The sequence below is a fragment of the Polyodon spathula genome, chromosome 8 (genome assembly GCF_017654505.1).
Source record: "Polyodon spathula isolate WHYD16114869_AA chromosome 8, ASM1765450v1, whole genome shotgun sequence".
Lineage (NCBI taxonomy): Eukaryota > Metazoa > Chordata > Actinopteri > Acipenseriformes > Polyodontidae > Polyodon > Polyodon spathula.
This window is the reverse complement of record NC_054541.1, coordinates 12023511-12042855: the sequence shown is the minus strand read 5'-3', so window position 1 is coordinate 12042855 and position 19345 is coordinate 12023511. Positions and strand designations below refer to the sequence as shown.

At 44.6% G+C, this 19345-nt stretch overlaps 3 protein-coding genes across 4 annotated transcripts; 1 reads left to right on the top strand and 2 right to left on the bottom strand.

The window, feature by feature from the left end:
- Window positions 1–227: 227 nt before the first annotated feature.
- LOC121319410 (acyl-coenzyme A thioesterase 8-like) lies at window positions 228–4547 on the bottom strand. The gene is made up of 6 exons (XM_041256824.1): window positions 3900–4547; window positions 2903–3039; window positions 2321–2546; window positions 1639–1796; window positions 1265–1456; window positions 228–1151 (listed from the first exon to the last, which is right to left on the bottom strand). Exons 1-6 carry the CDS (start codon window positions 4067–4069, stop codon window positions 1033–1035), a joined length of 1002 nt encoding a protein of 333 aa, XP_041112758.1. The 5' UTR covers window positions 4070–4547; the 3' UTR covers window positions 228–1032.
- A 640-nt stretch (window positions 4548–5187) lies between these two features.
- Window positions 5188–7967, top strand: wfdc2 (WAP four-disulfide core domain 2). Its single transcript, XM_041256826.1, has 4 exons — window positions 5188–5378; window positions 6928–7065; window positions 7236–7373; window positions 7712–7967. The coding sequence occupies exons 1-4, from the start codon at window positions 5285–5287 to the stop codon at window positions 7843–7845; spliced, it is 504 nt and encodes a 167-aa protein (XP_041112760.1). The 5' UTR covers window positions 5188–5284; the 3' UTR covers window positions 7846–7967.
- A 963-nt stretch (window positions 7968–8930) lies between these two features.
- On the bottom strand, window positions 8931–15663 carry LOC121319408 (GPI transamidase component PIG-T-like). Of its 2 annotated transcripts, XR_005950697.1 has the most exons (13): window positions 15149–15663; window positions 14148–14325; window positions 13867–13994; window positions 13484–13584; window positions 13175–13261; window positions 12713–12800; window positions 12461–12558; window positions 12012–12174; window positions 11658–11858; window positions 11155–11320; window positions 10871–10954; window positions 10408–10709; window positions 8947–9883 (listed from the first exon to the last, which is right to left on the bottom strand). XR_005950697.1 is itself a non-coding variant. In XM_041256821.1 (12 exons), exons 1-12 carry the CDS (start codon window positions 15624–15626, stop codon window positions 10460–10462), a joined length of 2022 nt encoding a protein of 673 aa, XP_041112755.1. In that variant the 5' UTR covers window positions 15627–15663; the 3' UTR covers window positions 8931–10459. The 2 variants fall into 2 exon arrangements, 1 of the variants encoding a protein (XP_041112755.1); XM_041256821.1 differs by having other exon boundaries at window positions 8931–10709.
- Window positions 15664–19345: the final 3682 nt, after the last annotated feature.

Here is a 19345-nt window from a genome sequence, read left to right as displayed (position 1 = left end):
ATCAGCATGGTTTAGAAGCCCTTTCATTTCCTGGAACAGACTAGAGGGGGTAGGGGAGGTCAGCTCCTCTTCTTAATTTAACAAACTAGAAAACCCAGAGTAGGCCCTTGCTGTTGTAAAACGGAGCAGGCTGGGCCCCAGGCTGTACAAGAGGCTCTGATCAGCTGGTACACTTGCTAAAGACCTCAGATCAGAGAGTAACAGAAGAGAGGGACAACATATAAGACATGGGAGTTTACTGCTATATTCATTTACATGTGTTTTGAAAAGGGTCACAATACATTTTTATAGGTGTATTCCTTAATAATAATAAAGAACTGTTTAACATAACAACTCGCTACGCCCCTTATCCTTAAAAGGGGGACTTCACATCTTAGCGGTTTACTTTCATGCTATATTACTTGAGGAGATTTGTTGTTCATTTAGTTTACATCATTTAAACAATAAACTGCAGAGCAGCTCTTCGTGCAATTCACAGGTGAAGTGATTGAAAACCAATCTGCTCTTCTAACCTGACTTCTTCCACTGTAACATGTCCTATTTCTAAGACCAGTGGGGTACATTCTGCATGTCCACTGCTCTTTTCTAAACACTCATGAATTAAGTGACGGAATGTGCTTTTGCTTGTTGGATATGAGTTTGGTTCTGATCATGTAAAATGTGAAATTATGAATCGATCTGTTAAGTGTTTTGGTTGTCTTTAGAACTAGTATAACTATATAATTGAACAAAACTTCAAACAGCTTCAAGTTGTTTACAACCTATAATTGGCTTCAAAGATGCTGAGAGCTGTAATCTTGGACTACTTAATGTTATAGAGTAGTCCCAAGATTACTGAAACCACCCCTTTGACTTGATTTTCATAGCCAGACTTACAGAACTGTAAAAAAAAAAAAAAAAAACATTGTCAAAGATGAATTTTATCAGTGTTCTTTTTTGTGTCAATTTGGAATCAATTCCAGCATTTTCACCATGCTGACAGAAGAGGATCGAGGCCCATGTGCATCATGCAGACTGCTCTCTTACAAGTCCCTATAGCTTGCTCTGACTTGGCACCGGCCTGACTCGCAATACCCCCTCCTGTGCACACGAGGCCGCCAGCACTCCATCACGCCTCCACAGCCGCCCCTGGACCAATCCCCTGCTGCCTCCTGCGGAACAACAAAGCAGTGGAATTTCAATGCTGAGGAACACGGCATCAACATACACAAACACCGCATTGTGCAAACCTGTGGAACCAGAGGACACCATAGTCCTTGCTTACCTGCCCAGGGACTCTCACATTCGTACAGCATCCATTCGTCAGTTCGGAAGGAGCTGTGGAACCACATTGCATGGTCGAGAGAGGCGGTGAAGTGTGTCTTATGCTGGGGGTAGGGCAGCAGTGTTGTGCCCAGGAAGAAGTAGTCCGACACGTAGGCAGCAACGCAGCAGTGCAGCTTCATATCGCTGTCACCTGCCAGGCAAGCAGAGGGCGCAGTCAGGCAAGGGATGAGCTGAAGGGTCATTGCACCACAGTTCTCTCCATGGAGGACTGGTTACACCAGCTACAGAACTATGGGAACTCATTTTATCCTACATGAACGTTGTCATTTTATATTGCAATATTTCTGAACAACTACCCGTCCTGCTCCTTACCAATATGTCCCCGGGCTCGAACCCAAAACAGCTGCTTAGGCTCCATTGCCACCCTGTGGTAAATATCAGGTGGGTTCACTGGTTTGATTTCGATTGGCACCTCCTGGGCTAGCAGGTTATTCAGTCCCAGTTTGTATTTCTCTGCCAGGTTTGGATCACTGAAACAAAATCCAGGGCAGAGTTGATTGAGGTGCAGAACAGGTGTACCATAACCAAATAATACTTAAAGACAAAGTAGGTTAAAATAATATTTCACTCATTTATATGACACGTGTATAAAGGATGGAAATAAGACTTCATTGCATAGCAGTTTGAGGCATTGCTGGTTTTACTATAAGTTTAATAAGACACACCTGACCTTGTTACCTCTACACTGGGGCTAATCAAGCAGATATTCAAACCTGCAATAGGTGAACCTGCTATGCAATAGGAGTCTTATTTCCATTCCTGTCATAATGTTTCTCTAAATCTGCTTCTACTTTGAGCTTGTCTATGCAGCCCTAAATGCTGGGAATGAACAGCTACCCTCATTCCACTCAAACCACATGACCTTTCAACCCTCTACACTACACTTCTATAGAAAATGCATAGACTGGGCTGGCAGAGCAATTAATGGGGATATAGAGCAGCTGTTAAAATGACCCTGAAGGGAACTCCTCTTTCACACATGCATGGTTCACACCTGAGGTATTGCTGGATGAGCTCCTCGACGCTGTGCAGCTCTTCTGGAGGAGGTACGCTCGGCATGGTGAACTGGTGCTGCACAGGGCTGGGCTGTGATTGGTGGAAAGAGGCCTGGCAGATGAGGATGGGCCGTCCGTGCTGAATAGCCTTCACTGAACGCACACTGAAGCTTCTCCCATCGCGGGTCCGATCTACCTGGTACAGAAAAGGCACCCTCGGGTCTCCTGTGTGGGACAGGTGATTGGGGAAGTGGCATCAGAGGGTACAAAGCTGACTTTCTTGAGCAGCCTTGAAACCACATACAGTATAGAAGGAGGATGAGACAGACCAGCTATGATTTTCACATGCACAGGTTCATATTTGAACCTAGGTTTTTAGGTTTTAGGTCCTATGCCATTCACAGAGCCATCAACTTCAAATGAACCTTTATGATCATATGTGAAAAAATCTGACTAGTCATGTGAAATACAAATCACATTTAACTATACTATATATATATATATATATATATATATATTCTATAAATTCAGTAATAAGAAATGAAAGCAGTGGCACATTTATCTCTAAGGAAAGCGCTCACCTGCTCGTACGAAGTAGCAGTGTAAGGAATGTGCGGAGACGTCCTCACTCACTGACTTGGCTGCTGCAACGAGAGCCTGTCCTATAATCTGCCCACCGAACAAGCGCTGAGTCCTGGGCACCCAGTGGTGAGTTCCCCTGAGGGAAGAGAATAAACGGGGGTTATATTGTAATGGGGTTTCCAGCAGCCCATCACCAAAGGAACAGACTGACAGTGTGAAACAGAAAAATGCTGAGCCGGTATGTGCTGTGTACTGCAGGTGTCTGTCTAGCTCCAGTATAGCCCCTCCACCATCCTCTACTACTGCAGTAGCTTAAATGCAATGCAGATAAATACATTACAAGGCATTCTGCGTCACATCCAGTGATCCACTACGAGGTGCAACATCCAGATTATTATTATTATTATTATTATTATTATTATTATTATTATATACCGGTATATAAACATTTGAATAACATTTTTAAATAACAGACATGCAATCTTACAATGCATGCATATTCCACAAATATATAACTGACATTTATACATGCATGCATCTAAACCCACAATACACACCTTCCGTGTCACTTATTACATATGCTGTATGTATTACAGCTGGCGTGGGCCCCATGTATAAATGATATATATCACTGTCGGCTTCTGTATACTCTCTATTGGTTTATCTTGAGCTCTGTGAGGTCCATAATTTTCAAGCTAACTTCACATCTGTACAATAATTAGCCTTCTTAGTGCATCAGAAATAGAACAAATATCATAATGCGTTCCCTACAATACAACAGTTAAACACATATAGCTTTGTGAAATAGCAACAACAAATGTATATTGCAAATATGTTGTGTATCATATTTATTGTACTGTTTTGTAATACGAATGCGTGTTTGTGCATACAAATCTAAATAATATCACGCATGAATTACATAGAAGGCACGCAGGTGCATCTCGTTCCAAACAGCGAGTATCTTTGACGCTGACAGGCCGACTCCGACTTGAATACCTGTACAGGTCGGTATCAAGTTCTTCCAGGTTTAGGACACTGGTTACCAGCACGCTGCGCAGGTCCGATTTGGACAAGGGGTCACCGGGGTGAGGGGGGTCGGTACCCGGCTTGGGGTCCATTAGTTTCTCCACCTGGTGAAATTTCTCTCCGGAGATGGACGCGGCCATGTTGATTAGGACAAAAAACTCGTCATGTGAGCGGTTCAGGGGTCATGGGACAGGACTGTGATTCTCGACATGGGTTTTTTTTCTGTACGCTGCTTTCTTATGTTTTACATCCTGAAGATGAAGCGGACGTCCTGTATTCTGGAAGCTGAAAACTGTTTTTTTTTCTGGATGATGAACATTAAGTTTTGCACCCAGAACATGCAATTCTGTTTTACAATCAGGAGTACTGTGTAGGCTTCCGTAATTGTAGGTGCCTTGCCTAGGAAATGTAGTTCTGCTTTTGCAGGGATATCGCCGTTCAGTGTCATCTCGTTCAGCCTGCTCCACATGAAGAACAGCATTTGTTTAGAATGGTTCCCATGGAGACTGTGGTACCCACAAACACACCTTGTGTTCATTGCAATTCAACAGATTGAACACGTGATGGCGCTGTTCAGTTTACTAATTCACTATTAATTCACAAAACTAAGAAACAAGAAAACATTCCAGTAATATTTTAGTAAACCAGTAATTACACTCAAATGATCAGGTTTATTGTATTAAGATATCCACAATTGTATTTTTCATGTTTTATTTTACTAATCAATAAAAGCATTATTCATAATGTTGCATTTTTTGTTGTATGTTTTCTATACTATGTTTAAAAAAAAAAATAATAACATAACCGTTACGAAGCACTGTAATGATGAACGCATAAGCTGTTTTTAAATTAATTGCGTTGTTACAGCAGATTCCTTTACGCGGAAAATCATTTGGAAGCATTAAAGGAAACTGTTGCTATGGCTTTTTTTTAGATTTTGGCAGTGAACCAATAATCCCAAATGGACGTTAACTCTTAATAGCACTTAGCAATTTAAAAGACAAAAGCGTAATATTCACTAAACTTTTTAAGACTATCCACGTTTTTTTAACGGCATCCAGTAAAACGTTTCCACAACTCCACACGATTAAGACTTGTATATTGTAGAAGTCGCTGAACCATATTTGTTCTTATATACAAATTTTAAAAAGACGACCGGTTGGAACAAAACCGGGGGTTATTTGAGGACCAGGATGAAAATGAATACGGTAAAAGCCATTTAAAAGGGCAGACACTAGGACGGAGAAGCCTGGTCGCTGCCCGGCAGCCCCTGTATCTCCCTCCCTCTATCTGCGAATTTTCCTGAGCTGGTTTTCACTCCTCAGCGCCATCTAACTCCACCGGCAGAAGAGACGATGAAGACGGGCGAGACTTACTTTCTGCTGGTGATTCTCTGTGCTTTGGGAACATGGCTGGATTTAACCGCTGCCACCAGACACAACTCTACAGGTAACATAACCTTATTTTATTTAATGATAGCCTAGGCGGGCGTGGGAAATAATAATAATAATAATAATAATAATAATAATAATAATAATAATAATAATAATTTTGTGACTTATATACTTTTACTAGCGACTGTATATTGCATGCCTTTGTGTATTATGCTGTTCAGTTATTTGTCGTAGATATGTTTTGGGGATGTTTTGAGAAAACTGATACACCGGGTTTTCGACACACTGTCCCTTTGATCTTTCGCTGGGACCCCTATTTTGCCAGTGAAGAGCTGTATAGAAGGACCAGGACCCCCCTTTATTCTAAGTGCGAATGGTATAGAATTATATGACACAGTATGTGATTCATGCTCATTTATCTTGTCAGTCACGGTCCACTTTATGAAGAAGCTGTTACTGACAGTCCAGTATGCTTCCTTTTCTATTTCCAATGCTAGTTATTAGCTGTACGGTCTAAAGAAGGGGTGCCCAATCCTGGTCCTGGAGGGCCAGTGTCCTCCTGGCTTTTGTACCAACTGTCACCTAAATTACTTAATTGGACCAATCAAGCACTTATTAAACGCTTAATTGGCCTACTTAAGCAATTTAGTGTACAGTTGGAACAAAAACCAAGAGGGACACCGGCCCTCCAGGACCAGGATTGGGCACCCCTGGTCTAAAGCTCACCTCTCTTTTGATTTGATTAAAGCCAGTGCGTTTCAGAATCTGCATATTATGTGCCAACATTACTGGAATCACACAGTGCAGCTTTTTTCAGAGTGTTCTTTGATTCTTGGCATTGTGACGCAGCTCTTACCAACAAAGTTCTCTAGCTGTCTCGGATCAATTATGTGTTCTTATTTGGTCCATAGACGTTAGTTAAAAGCACATTGTTGGATCGGCGGTGAATAGGCTGTCGTGTTAGCTGACTTGGCTGAGGGCAGCTAGCACCATCTGGCTAATTGAGCAGACCTCAAAAATTCAGACTTCAAGCCAATCACTGTGTTTGAGAACAGAACAGTTACCTCAGAGTGGCTGCTGCCAGCGGTACTGTGCAAGCTGCTGCAGTTTGGACAATGCATTCACTTTGTTCTTAAATAAAAGTGTTGGAGAAAGGATCAAGTTTTGTTAAACTGCCTGAAAACATCTGGAGTGTGCCTGAGCTGGGGGGGGGGGGGGGGGGGGGGGGGGGGGGGGGGGGGGTTGGGGGGGGGGGGGGGGGGGGGGTGGGGGGGGTCAGCTTGCAACTTCAAACAAATCAAGAACAACAGAATTGTGCATTGACACAAAAGCCACAGCCAAATAGAAGTCTTGCTGTTGGTAGAAACAGCTGGTTACTGTGGCACAAACAGACAATAGTTCCTTACAGTGATGTCACAGAGTGTGACTGGGCTTGAAGGTTGTTTGCCTTGGCATGTACAGTTATTATATACTGAGCCACAGAGAGGTCCTATAATATATGTGTCATACACCATTGGGATTCGTGATTAGATATGGTTCTGTATACAATGCTGAAGACACCCTCTGATGGCAGCTGACACTGGTTCTTTCTGACCCCCCCACAGTGGTTAAGCCGGGTCACTGTCCCAGGAAGCTACAGGTGGTCCCTTCCAAGCGGGCCTGTGTCTGTGATGAAGACTGTCCCGGGGACGACAAGTGCTGTGTCTTTGCCTGCGGATCCGTCTGCGTGCCCCCTGCTTTCAGTAAGGAAACACCTAATAAGATTGTGGGAATTGTAGAGTGTGGGATTCTCAGAGTTTCCAGTTAAGGCAGGGCGTGTGCAATGCACTTTTTGTCATGGTTGTTGCATGCTCTTTTCCTCTATGTCACCAATACTGTATTGTGTAAGTGTAACTGTCCTTGGGTGTTTCAGCAAAGCCCGGTGTTTGCCCACGGAGACAGCGCGGAGCCGGGATGTGTGCCGAGTTCTGTTCTGATGACAGCGACTGCCCCAAGGATGAGAAGTGCTGCAGCAATGGCTGTGGGCACGAGTGCACAGCTCCATACACAGGTAGGGTCGTGAACTGCACCACATATTCAGGATAGATAGGGAAGTGTATGTCGAAGAGCACATCGAGATGTACTCTATAGCATTGGCGCATTTGCGTACATGTCCTGTGTGCTTGCTTAAAAGCAGCTTACTGAAGTTGAAGACAGACTTGTTGTTGCAGACTACACCAAATTCTAATATTCATTACCAGGCCTTCCTTTAATTATCTGTAAAGCCTCTTATGTTGTCAGGGAGAGTATTCCTCACTCATAAACTTGTAGGTATGCTTGTAGTCCACTGCAATGTTACACTGAAGCCTGATAAGGAGAGTGCTATGCTGTAACCGTCCGTCTCCCCAGTGAAGCCAGGCCGCTGTGCTCGCCCCAAGGGAACCCACATGTGTGCCGAGTTCTGCTACCACGACGGGGAGTGTCCTGAGGAGCAGAAGTGCTGCCGGACCACCTGCGGCCACGCCTGCAGCGAGCCCTGCTGACCACACTCCACGCAGCAGGCTGCCTTTTATACTTGACCCTTCATTTCGTATCTCTCTCTCATGTTGTGCAGTGTGTCCGTATCAAGTTTTTAAACCAATAAAACGGCCTGGTTAGCCTTTCATTTTCATTCCTTCCTGTCTTCCATAGAAACATTCAGAAAAATGCACTTTAGTGTTAGTGCTCTCTTAATTGTGCTTTCTCTGTGTGAAAAACAAATCAACTTGGCACAGTTAAGTGAGCATTCAAGAGTAAAGTGTGAAATACTGGGCTGAGCTGAGGTTAAGATTACCCTTAGTTTCTGAAGTCTGTGCAGAGCCAGAGGGCAGCTGGAAGCAGTTATTCTGAAGACATCCCTCCCCTCCCAAACCCACTCCCACAGGAAGAGGCTCCAGAGCCCTTTTTTAAACATCGACATGTTTTCCTAAACGTCTAGACCCTTTTGCAGAGCGGCTGCACACATTCCTGTGTGTGCGAGAGAGTCAGTCAGTCAGTCTCGGGATTAGCACTGTCCCCTGGAATGTAGAGACTCTTGCTGTGTTTCAGAAGCTCCAGTGAATGAGAGCTCTGTCTCTGGTCCCCCTCGGCTTGGCAGCAGTGGAGCGGAGCACCAGCACAGCATGTTGTGATCCTGCAGCCTTGTTTAGTGGCAAAAGCTTTGGGACCAAACCGCTCGAGATCACATCCCCCAGTAGGGCTTTAACAAGTATGGTAAATGCGGATTACAAATAGGAAAACAGGTCTGTTCTTTGCTCAACCCTTTCGTGCATGAAATATTCATATATTTTTCATTGACAGTTGTTAAAAAAAAAAATTCCCCACTGCTTTATACGGGGAAAGAATGTCCCCAATGAAGACTATAAGAGATTTTCCCACACAAGGTCGCCATTCATGAAAGGGTACACCTATGCACTATGGGTGCTGTTATCAAAGTTAACTTGAGTAAATCTGTTAATAAAATCCTGCAACTAAAAATGCTAATCATGACTTATGTAAAATGATTTTCACATTAGTCGACCTGCCCAAGCAAACCATGTATTCAAGCTGAAACACAAGCGCAAGGCTACCATAGAAAACTGGAAGCAGATTGCTGAGCTGCTCTTTGTTGAGGTCAGTCGAGGGGGCTGTGCCAAATGTTTTCCCTATCCCTCTGCACACAGAGCGTTCCTTCTCCCTTGGCAGTCTTGAAGTCTTTAATGAGAGGCACTGCACAGAACAATCAGACTGGGATACTTTATGACAGCAACAAGGGTTTCTAGAACTGCTGTCATCACTGGCCTGTTAGTGGTGACTTGTGCGCCCCAAACACGGAACACTGCTCTAACACACCGCACAGCTTGTCAAACACAAGGGGTACAATGGGCTTGACCTGCCCTATAATCCACAATCAGCAGTTTGAGGAAAAGTGTGATTGGCAGTTGGCCAGGACTCAGTTTGTGCTACATTATCTAAACTCAAACAAGGAACTCCTGGCAGTGGGAGTCAGCTTTATAAAGGAGGATGGTCAAGACCCGCGATTCTGTACCATTGTGAGAAGGCATGTAAAACAGAGAGCTTGGGAGTAAGAGCAGGACAAAGGGCTCGGTTGTTGGTTTATTGAAAACACGTAACAACAAACACAACAGCCCCTCCCCCTCTCACATACATTTCCATTGCCAGTATAAACACCCCACCCCACTGTCAAATGAAATTAAAGTCACACACAATTGATGCATGCAGCACATTCCTGACCTGTATGCAAACTGCACAGGGTAACTGGCATATATAGTTTACACTTGTGCCAACAGAATGGGTCAGGCTGCATTTACTCTAAGAGGCACAGGGTTAATGAAAAAATAAAGTTTCACTGTAGTGTTCAGATTTAAAACATTGTAGATTTCTGTGTTTCAGTGGGTTGCAGTTCGCTACCCACCAGAGTACAGAAATCCCAGCCACTGTGTGTTTTTGTTACCCCTCTGTGAATAGAAGACTTGCAGGAATTTCGTACATTTTTCATTCGTCCTGTCGTTCTCACAGCAGAGAGGAGCAGGGAGAGGCAGCCTATAAACAGTTATAGAGTTATAAACATCAGCATTCCTCCCTGACACTCAGCAATCGGCCCATAACCACCCTGGGCCAGAGTTAGTGTAAGAGTAAGGTATGGTGCAGTGGACCCCGTGTTAGCAGTCACCTCTTACCAGGACGGACTGTAGTTATTGTTTGATTTGTTTATATATTTTACAAGCCCCTTTGAAAGTGCTGACCGATCAGGAATTATTTTTACGTTAATTTCTTTTAGAACTTTTATAAACTTTCTGCATACAAAAGGTTTGTCCTAATATTTTCACAAAGAATCTTAAGCCCAAAAAAAACAAGGCTACTTTTAAAGCAAGTAGTAGCAGGGGGCATTTTCTTCCAGCAATTTCACCCCATGTAAGGACTTAAAGAACAAATGGAAAGTCACAATGAACTAGTAGCATCAGCAGAAAACAGTAGCCCTGTGTTTAGTGGGCTGCTGAACTGCACATTTGTGTATGTTATTAATGTAGCCCCTCTCCCCTGTGCCCCAGACTACTGGGAGTTACCTGTTCAATGTGTTAAGAGTCTGTGGGGGCTCGCTCTCTCCCCCTGCCCCTCTCACAGCGCCGGTACTCCCCTCAGCCTGCGGATGACATTAGCAAGCCGCTTGGCCAGCCCGCCGCTGGGCTCCTCTGCCTGGAAGGTGCGGGTCAGCAGGTTGTAGAGAGAGCCGTAGCCCACGGCCACCACCGTGCAGGTCAGGCAGATGACGTTGTAGGGCATGCTGAAGTCCGGGGTGGGCAAGTTCACCAGCAGGGGCTCGCTGTACACACGCACGAAGTAGCTGGACTCCTCTGTACTGGGGAACCTGCAAACCAAGCCGCACACACGCAGCTTTATTACTGACAAAGCAAGGTCTCACACAAGCAGCTTTTCTCAGAGTTCTAGAAAATCTATACAGCGTACTCTGGAAAAAAAAAAAAAAAACGTAATGCCTACAATGTACAGTGGATCAGTTCTGATACTCACAGGGTGGTGAAAAGGGGGCATTCCTCTGTGCTATTGGTATCCATGGCAACCACGCTTGGCACCATAGCGCTAACAACTGAGGAGCTACAGAGGAAAGAACGAGAGAGAAGCAAGAATCATTAGCAGTCGTTCACAGGACAGCAACCCACAAAAAAACACACAAGCACTCTGGAGAATTTGTGTATGTATGTATGTATGTATGTATGTTCTGAGCTGCTGTTGTTTATAACCCACAGCGTCTAGGCAGTCAGTGATTAAGCAGGCTGAGGAGCTGGGGGTCTCACCTGATGTAGAAGCCATGGTTGGGGTCAGGCGTGTACTCAGTCCACTTGAGCAGAGCCCTCTCGAACTGCACTGTGACCTTTGTGACGGAGTGGGGGGGCAGCTGCACTAACATCTCCAACAGGTGGGGGCGCTGTCGATCCTTCGAGGGCAGGTAGTGGATATAACCTGGAGACACAGAAACTATATGAAGTTCTTTCCTTCTGTTAAAAATGATTTCTTCACCAGCAATACGTCTTTTAGCTCACACAGAGCTTAAAGGGGAGGAATCACTTCAGCAAGTTTACATCCAGGCTTTCCACTTTCCACAAGCACTGCCCCACCTAGTGGACAATGAGTACACCGCATCTGAGCAGAAATGCAAAGAGCATAGTTATCAATGATCCATACATATTTAACTCTCCAGCAATATTGGGGTCTACTGGTTCAGACCCCCTCATATCTCAATAATACCCAAATACCACAAGGTTCCCCCCTCCCCTCGCCCTGGTGCACGGGCACTCACTAGGCTTGTTCTCTTTGCCCTTGCTCTGCACGGTCAGGGTGTGGATGTAGAGCCGCAGGTACCAGGGCACCGTCTCCATCAGCAGCACAGGGAACGCCCGGAACGGGTGGCTGTTGTAGAGGAGGGTGTTGATCTCGCCCGTCTGCAGCCCGTAGCCGCTCACAAAGCGCTCTGTGTGGAGAACGGGCCGATGCATGTCCACTGGAAGGGCGGGGAGGCAGACCAAAGGTGAATAAAACTGCATGTGATACTGTATCACCTATAACGTGGTTCATCAATCCATATAAATACTGCCCACCCATTCCTTTATCCCTCTAAATATACAGTTTAGAGTGGAGAGAGAGCAGTCCTCACCGCTCTCCTGCTGCCTCCACTTCAGGAGGATGTTCAGGGAGCGCGTGGGGCCGTACAGCTCAGGGGTCAGGAGGTCGTACACCGTGAACGTCCTGCGATCCCCCAGGACCACCACCTGGGTCTGCAAGGACACCGCAGGGCTCAGATCGAACAGCTCCTCCCCCTGGACGGGAGGACACATAACACAGTTAATGCACAGCTCAGTCAGCAACCAGGCAATGGAAATACCCCTCCGTTTTCTTCTATTTGCGTATTTATTTTTATTCTGTGTTTTATCGATTCTTATTAATTTCCTTTTTCCTTCAATAGTTTTATTTAGATTATTATGATGATGGTTATTTCTGCTACTTCTTGACACTATGCTTCTTTCCGTTTTAACCGACCTGTATAGCGCTTTGAGATACTGTGGTATGAAAGGCGCTATATAAATAAATACATTGAAACTGTACCAGGGGGTTGTCAGTGACGTCCACGTACACTTTGCTGCGGGAGGCCAGGGGACAGGGCTCAGTGAGTGTGCGGGAGAACATCTTGAACAGAGACCACTCTGAGAAGAAACCATTTGAGCATTAGCATCCAGCACCCAGCACACACACGCAATTTCCTCTGCTAAGTGAATGAACAGATGAAACGAACGCGGTTCGATGGAAAAGCCTCACATTTGACTTTGTTCTCCCCCCAGCTTGCTTGCCCTCACTCACCTCTCTTGCTCTGCCCCGAGGCGTGCAGGTCGAAGACAATGCCCAGGGTCTGGCTCAGCTCCCAGGATGTCTCCCTGCACGCAGAGTCCTACAAAAACAACCACATTTAATATCACCCTCTTTATTCCTTGAGTTCAGGTGCAGAGGTCTTCAAAAGACAAGGGACATCCCTGCACCCAGTATGCTTAGAAAGTACTCATGATATCATTTTAAAAGCACATTAAACATCAACAGTAGATTCTACAAAAAATGTAGCGATTTTATTTTTTTCGTATTTATCATCATCATAACAGTCCTTACATTAGCGGTATACAGTATTTCAGCATAAACATGACCACCAAAAGTTACGGATGATGTCACCTGATGCAGAACGCTTTTCTTTTGGGGTTCATGCTACTTATTTTGCTGTTTCCCTTGGCGATACAGATCCTGCTTGACATGATTAAAACAGACAGTCCTTACCTTGCAGACTGGGCGGACGTGCACAGCCTGGGAGTGGTAGCTGCTGTGGAAGAGCTTCTCTGACTTGAGCAGCACAGCCAGACCAGCCTGGGGAAGAGGCATAGGGCAGAGGGTGAGGAGCAGCTTTGTACTGCCACGCAGGATCCTCCGCCATCAGACAGAGCAGCACTGCACAATACAATCCAGTACAGTGCAGTGCAGTACAGAGCAGCACTGCACAATACAATCCAGTACAGTGCAGTGCAGTGCAGTACAGAGCAGCACTGCACAATACAATCCAGTACAGTGCAGTGCAGTACAGTTCCCTACCTGGGATTCACAGGGCAGCAGCTTCTTCCAGGGCGTAAGGTTCTCAGTGCACACGATCTCCCGAGGCAGTACAGCATAGCGCAGGAAACGCTGGTCTGTAACTGCACCCCAGCACAAGAACACATTAGCAGCTCATCCTGTACAGAACCTACAGACCGAACCTACAAAGTCTGAATTTAAAATGTTGCTTTTACACATTACACCTTACATTCTAACTTCATGCTTTCAAGCTTGTGCAGCCCAGTGCTGGTCCTCAGCTCTAATCACTAGGCTCACCTGCACTGTTCCAGCACACGCTACGAAATCAATAGAAAACAACTAAAATAAAATCAGTCCCTCTGTTTACTTCTAAGTGCCTGTCCAACCTCCTGCCTGGGACTTACCATTCCCGAGGCCCATGGGTTTGAAGGAGGCGCTGGGCTGCACTGTGTTGGTCGAGTCGATGAAGTTGAGAGAGGCGCAGAAGATCCCAGACAGGACGCTGGTCAGCTCCCTCCAGGCAACATCCACTCTGCAGGACAGCAAGGGGGTTCATTCACACACACTGCAGGACAGCAAGAAATTCATTCACACATAGGGCAGCCGTTACTGGCTACTGCACTCACTGCATCTTGCACTACATGTGAATGTAAAGATTCAAATTCTTCCAGCCACTATTACTTACTCCGCCACGCTGTCCTGGAACCACACCCAGAGCTCTGCCCCAGGGGGGGCCGACAGGAGCGGCTGGCCCCACTGCGTGGTCCTCCAGAAGCCCTGTGTGAAGGAGATGTGCAGCTCTCGCACAGAGAACTTGGAGATGACCTGGCCCAGGGACTTGGGAAACAGCCTGTAGTGAGACACTAGAACACACACAGCACAGGGAATCAATGGCAGAGTAATAATAAGCTAGGGCAAAAGAACAAATCACCCCAGTAGTACCAGCTATCTGATGACCCTGAGCGGCATAAGCATTCGCTGTGCCCACTTACACAGAGTGGTATTACACTACACAAGAAAAAATGGTAAGTTACTGTATATTTCTTTATTAGAATTTTTTGGATAACTGGATCGAATGAAAATTGGATTAAAGGGAGTTTTTCACCCAATTCTCATCACAACCCCCCCCCCCCTCCCCATTACACAGTGTGGGCTACCCTAGCACCTTACACGGGATGGGACAACTGCTCCCTCTCGGTTCCTGTCTTACTATGGCAACTGTTACAAGAACAGAAAAAAATCATCAGTCTTAAAGTTCAGGTAGTGGTAGAGGCTGGTTTTAGCATGAACAGCAGAACTGGTATGTTTCTTAATGCCAAGCAACATGGCTGAAATACTTGGGGTGTAACGATTCGTCCTGTACTGATGAAGGCGATACTTTCTTTACATGGCACACAGTACCGTAACAGAAATATGCATCATTTGATACAACATCAAAAGCACAACAAGTGGTTTAAGTGTCTCGTTTAATTCTATTAACTAAACGGTTGATGATTAAATGACCACTTCTTATTATGCATCCTACAAGTAACCGATCATGACACTCACATGCATCGTGGCACACACACAGTATCGCGACCCGCATATACTGAAGCGTACGGCCTCGTATTATTAATGTATGGTTAAACCCCAAGGCATAACTCATTTGACTGTGTGAAATCCTATTACTGGATATTGTGTGATCACCTTTTTTCCCCCGGTGCAGGTCTGTATCCCAGCGTGTGCGAAACTGGAAATTCGTGTAAATATCCCCGGACAGCAAGGGTCTGATAACCAGCTCTTCTGCAAAGTGGTCTCGGGGAGTCGGTACGGGTTTGCTCTGCTGCAGTGCATCCTGCAAATCAAATTCTGCTTGAAGATTTTCCAGCTTTTCATCTGCGACGGGCTCCTCGACCCGAACCGATCCCACCTCGATCGACACCCACCGCCCGGCGGAATCCGCCTGTCCAGTCTCTATCGGGTGCGGGTGAGTCTCGGCCTGCCCCGGTATTGTTTCACTAGTTCCGTCCCCAGTTTTGAAACCTCCTTCTGCGTCTGAGAAGACAGCATCAGGACTCCCGCTGACGTCCTGTAATTTTTCAGACTCGACCCGGTTCGGTTCTGATTCGGCCAAGAGGATTGCCGTAGCAACCAACACAGCAACGCCGAGCCGATGACTTACCATCTTTTTCTCAACCACTTCCTGTATTCAGTCTTGCAAAGCGTTATAATTCCGCCTACTGCACCCCTCTGGCCAATTGTATTGAAAAAGCTGTTCACAAAACGTCCAATCAAGATCCGTCTTCAAATGTCTGTTTGTTATTGGCTGTTATTACTCAAGAGGCGGGTCAACCAACTAGAGGAGCGTACTTGATTAGCTGAAGTCACAGCAGGTTTACAGTCGGTGTTGCAATCTGTTCTTTTGTTAATTTCGTGAGTGCGCATATACAGCGTTATCCATACGTGATGTATTAAAATTATGTAAAAAAAAAAAAAAAAAAAATCAACGAGCTTTTAATAACTTCATTCCGTCACCTCCACCTCCGACAGTTTTACAAAGGGTCACAGTCAGAAAAACAAGTACTTACATTGTGAATGGTGTGTATTTACTACACATAGTATTTCAATCTGCACATCTGGCTTTAGTCATTACCCTACACACACGTGTATTTTTTCAATATTATTTGTGTCTTACCTCCTAGCGTCTAGAATGATACTGTGGATAAGCTCATTCTACTACCCACCCTCTTCACTGTCTGTAGATGTCTTGCCTCCCTTTGCGTCTCTCAGCAGCGTTGCTGGCACTGCAGCAGCTTGCTGCACGCTGGCCTTGTCTTTGGCAGTGGCATTTCTGAAAAGCTTCAATAAACTACTGTTACTGGCTGTAAATAATAAAGAGAGGAAGTCCAAAAAGTATTATTATTATTATTATTATTATTATTATTATTATTATTATTATTAAAACGAGTAAGATTGTTTAACAGTGCGCTTTTTTATATAGATTTTTTTAGTTTAGTTTTTGTTTCACATCTTATGCTATTTATATTATATTTGTACAGTACACTGTACAGTGCCAGGCCTGCCCCTCATAGTCTCCCACCTGACTCCTCTCAGGCTTGTTTGATATCATTCACATCAGTGTTATATAAGGTGTTGCTTCCCTCATGTTGTTTCAGTGTCACAGCTCCCTAGTGCCTACACACACTTTAACATTGGGTGGTCTTAAACTTAAATTTGAACTAGCAGGGCAACGTTTGACCCCTCTTTCTACAAAGACAGCATGTTACTGAAATACAATGAGCAAAAACAAACACCTGGCATGCAGGTAGAAAAAGTGGGGAGTTGTTCTTTGTATGGAAACCGCTTGGTTATATTTGCACGGGTGCAAGAGAACAAACAGCAGCCCCGTCAGTATTTTTCACGAGAGATATTATATTTGAAAGTGAATTTCAAACACAAAATGCTACAGTGTGTCAGTGTAAGTTGCCAAGGAATCATGCAAACTGCAAGTGGAGCTGCCTTATTACTGAAAGGCTAATGGTAATGTGTATGATTTCTCCCTCTTTCTATGTATTCAAGATCAGGCCTGTCCTCTCCTGTGCACTGTGCTTTGTATAGCAAGACTCAATATACAGCGTCTCATGTCCCCCTGAACCAAAGCAAAGGAAGTTCACACACTGTACTGTACGCAGTGTCTTAGACTGTACAGCAGAAATACATACACAGTATCAGCAAATCAATGTCACATTCAACAGACGTGTATTGCACTGCATAGGCAACATCTGTTCATATTAACACGTTGCAGCTGTATGAACGAAATTGACTACTTTCTGACAACACATGGCGAGGGTTGTGATCAAAATCCTAAAAAATCAAAATAACACAAGGGGGTCATGTTGTAGATAGCAATCCCAACACTGTGCAATTTAATATGGTAGGGATATGAATTCGCAAACGCTGCCCTACATGAGCAATGCATAGCTAATCAGGCAGCAATAACAGCAGCTTATTGCTTACACTTTGGGGTAGAAGGCTTTTTTCAGCAAACACACACACACACACACACACACACACACACACACACATCCTGTCTGGGCAGTAATAATAATTACTTTATTATAGAGTGATTAAATGCTTCTCCAAAAAAAGGAGGAAAGGGTACATAAAATATTCATTAAAAACATTGACTGGAATATAGAATATAAAATACACCAGAAACAAAGGCTCTTTGATTTGTCCAGGTCCAGTCTTTGAATGTGTTATCTGTTTAATCTTGATGTCATGGAAACCCGCTGTTTTAAAGAACTATGGAGATGAGCCAATATTTTTGGGTAACTACTCTCTCTCTCTCTCTCTCTCTCTCTCTCTCTCTCTCTCTCTCTCTCTCTCTCTCTCTCTCTCTCTCTCTCTCTCTCTCTCCACGTACATCTTTAAATGTGTACTGCAGCTTGGACCTCTCTTTACTCTCTGCAGTGCCTTTCTTCTCTAATGTAGATTTTGCTCCTTGTTCTTCAAATGAATTTCTGTCATTGCTGGGCACAGTCCCTACTGAAGGCTGCTCATAAGGACACTCCACTATCAAAACATCAAAGATTGCATCAGGACAGACATGTGCATGTTCTTACTTTATTGAACTTATTTTCTTCTCCGATCCCCATTGCAGTTGTGTAGCTGAAAGTGTGTAGCCCTGAAGACACTATTTAAGCCCTGCTCTTCACACTGGGCAGTTTCACTAGCACTGACCACTTATACTCCAGGAAGCAGCACAGCTCCTTAAGCCAGGGTGGAAAGTGTAAATAGTCCCAATTAGAAGACGACTGAGGGCCCTTCACTCTTTATACTCTTCCAAGTGCTTGTATAAGCAGAACCCCACTTCCAGATGCTCCTCCTGTGTCTTTGGGGAGTTGAGTCTAATTGTATTGTGAATTAGGCTTTGATTTATGAAGGGAGCCTGATGATCTCATCCACTCATGGTTGAGCCGGAACTTGAATGTCATCCAGACTGGATCCCTTGAAAGTTGCAACCAGACCTAGCCTGAGGCAGGATCATCCACGTATTACATTGCCAGAGGGATGAAGACATGAATGCATTGCACAGGGTAGACAGACACAGTTTAACAAGTTGACATGTTGCTCTCCTCCCACAAACTATGCTGACCTTTAACCTCTGATTGCAGAAGCCAATCGAAAGGCAGTTCCGGTGTACCTGGGCCTGCAAGAAGCATATTATTTACGTCATTATTAAGAAACCTTTGCTGAATCCTTCCAGTTCATTAAGTCATCGGTTTGACATTTCCCGGGGATACAATGCAGATCACTTTAACTTCAAGCACAAGATGATAACATGGTGAGGTCAAGCAGAAAAAATATTTTGACTGGTAATGCTTTCCTGAAGGTATTATTCCATTTAGGTTCAGTCAAGCCCTTTAAATATTACTTCAAAGGGACTACTAAGCAGAAACTGGGATTATAAACTGGGTTGGCTTCTAACCAATGATCTGGCAAAACATGCATTAAAACAAAAAAGTGCTGATACAAAAATATGTTTAGCTGTGGAGTTTATATCGTACTAGAAACTGCATTGATTGCCACAGTTTAATTAATAACATAAAACAGCAAAAGGGAGGTCTTCTAAGATTTGTATTCTGTTAATGGCTGTTAAACCTTCAACACGGCTATTACCGATTTAGCCAATTAGGTTTTATTGCAATTCATGATAACTTTTGTCCCATAGCTCCAAAAATCTGGGTCACTGTGACCCCAAGACTGGGAAAGGAATCACTGGACTCATAATAAGGTAATCAGCCTCAAACACAATGTCTTCATCAAGACTTTTAGAGTGTAAGACTTGAGTTAGGTGATCTCAGAGTGTCCTTGTGACACTGAAACGACCTGTGTGATAAC

Bases quoted from the DNA above. Each gene is read 5' to 3' on its own strand.
- wfdc2 (XM_041256826.1), top strand. From the start codon at position 5,285: ATGAAGACGGGCGAGACTTACTTTCTGCTGGTGATTCTCTGTGCTTTG. The intron at 5,379-6,927 runs GTAACATAACCT...ACCCCCCCACAG, and splicing joins CACCAGACACAACTCTACAG to TGGTTAAGCCGGGTCACTGT. The intron at 7,066-7,235 runs GTAAGGAAACAC...TGGGTGTTTCAG, and splicing joins CTGCGTGCCCCCTGCTTTCA to CAAAGCCCGGTGTTTGCCCA.
- LOC121319410 (XM_041256824.1), bottom strand. From the start codon at position 4,069: ATGGCCGCGTCCATCTCCGGAGAGAAATTTCACCAGGTGGAGAAACTA. The intron at 2,547-2,902 runs GTGAGCGCTTTC...TGTCCCACACAG, and splicing joins CTGCTACTTCGTACGAGCAG to GAGACCCGAGGGTGCCTTTT. The intron at 1,797-2,320 runs GTGTGAACCATG...ATTTTGTTTCAG, and splicing joins CTCATCCAGCAATACCTCAG to TGATCCAAACCTGGCAGAGA.
- LOC121319408 (XM_041256821.1), bottom strand. From the start codon at position 15,626: ATGGTAAGTCATCGGCTCGGCGTTGCTGTGTTGGTTGCTACGGCAATC. The intron at 12,175-12,460 runs GTACAGTTTCAA...CCTCCCGTCCAG, and splicing joins ACGTCACTGACAACCCCCTG to GGGGAGGAGCTGTTCGATCT. The intron at 10,955-11,154 runs GTGAGACCCCCA...TTTCCTCTGTAG, and splicing joins AACCATGGCTTCTACATCAG to CTCCTCAGTTGTTAGCGCTA.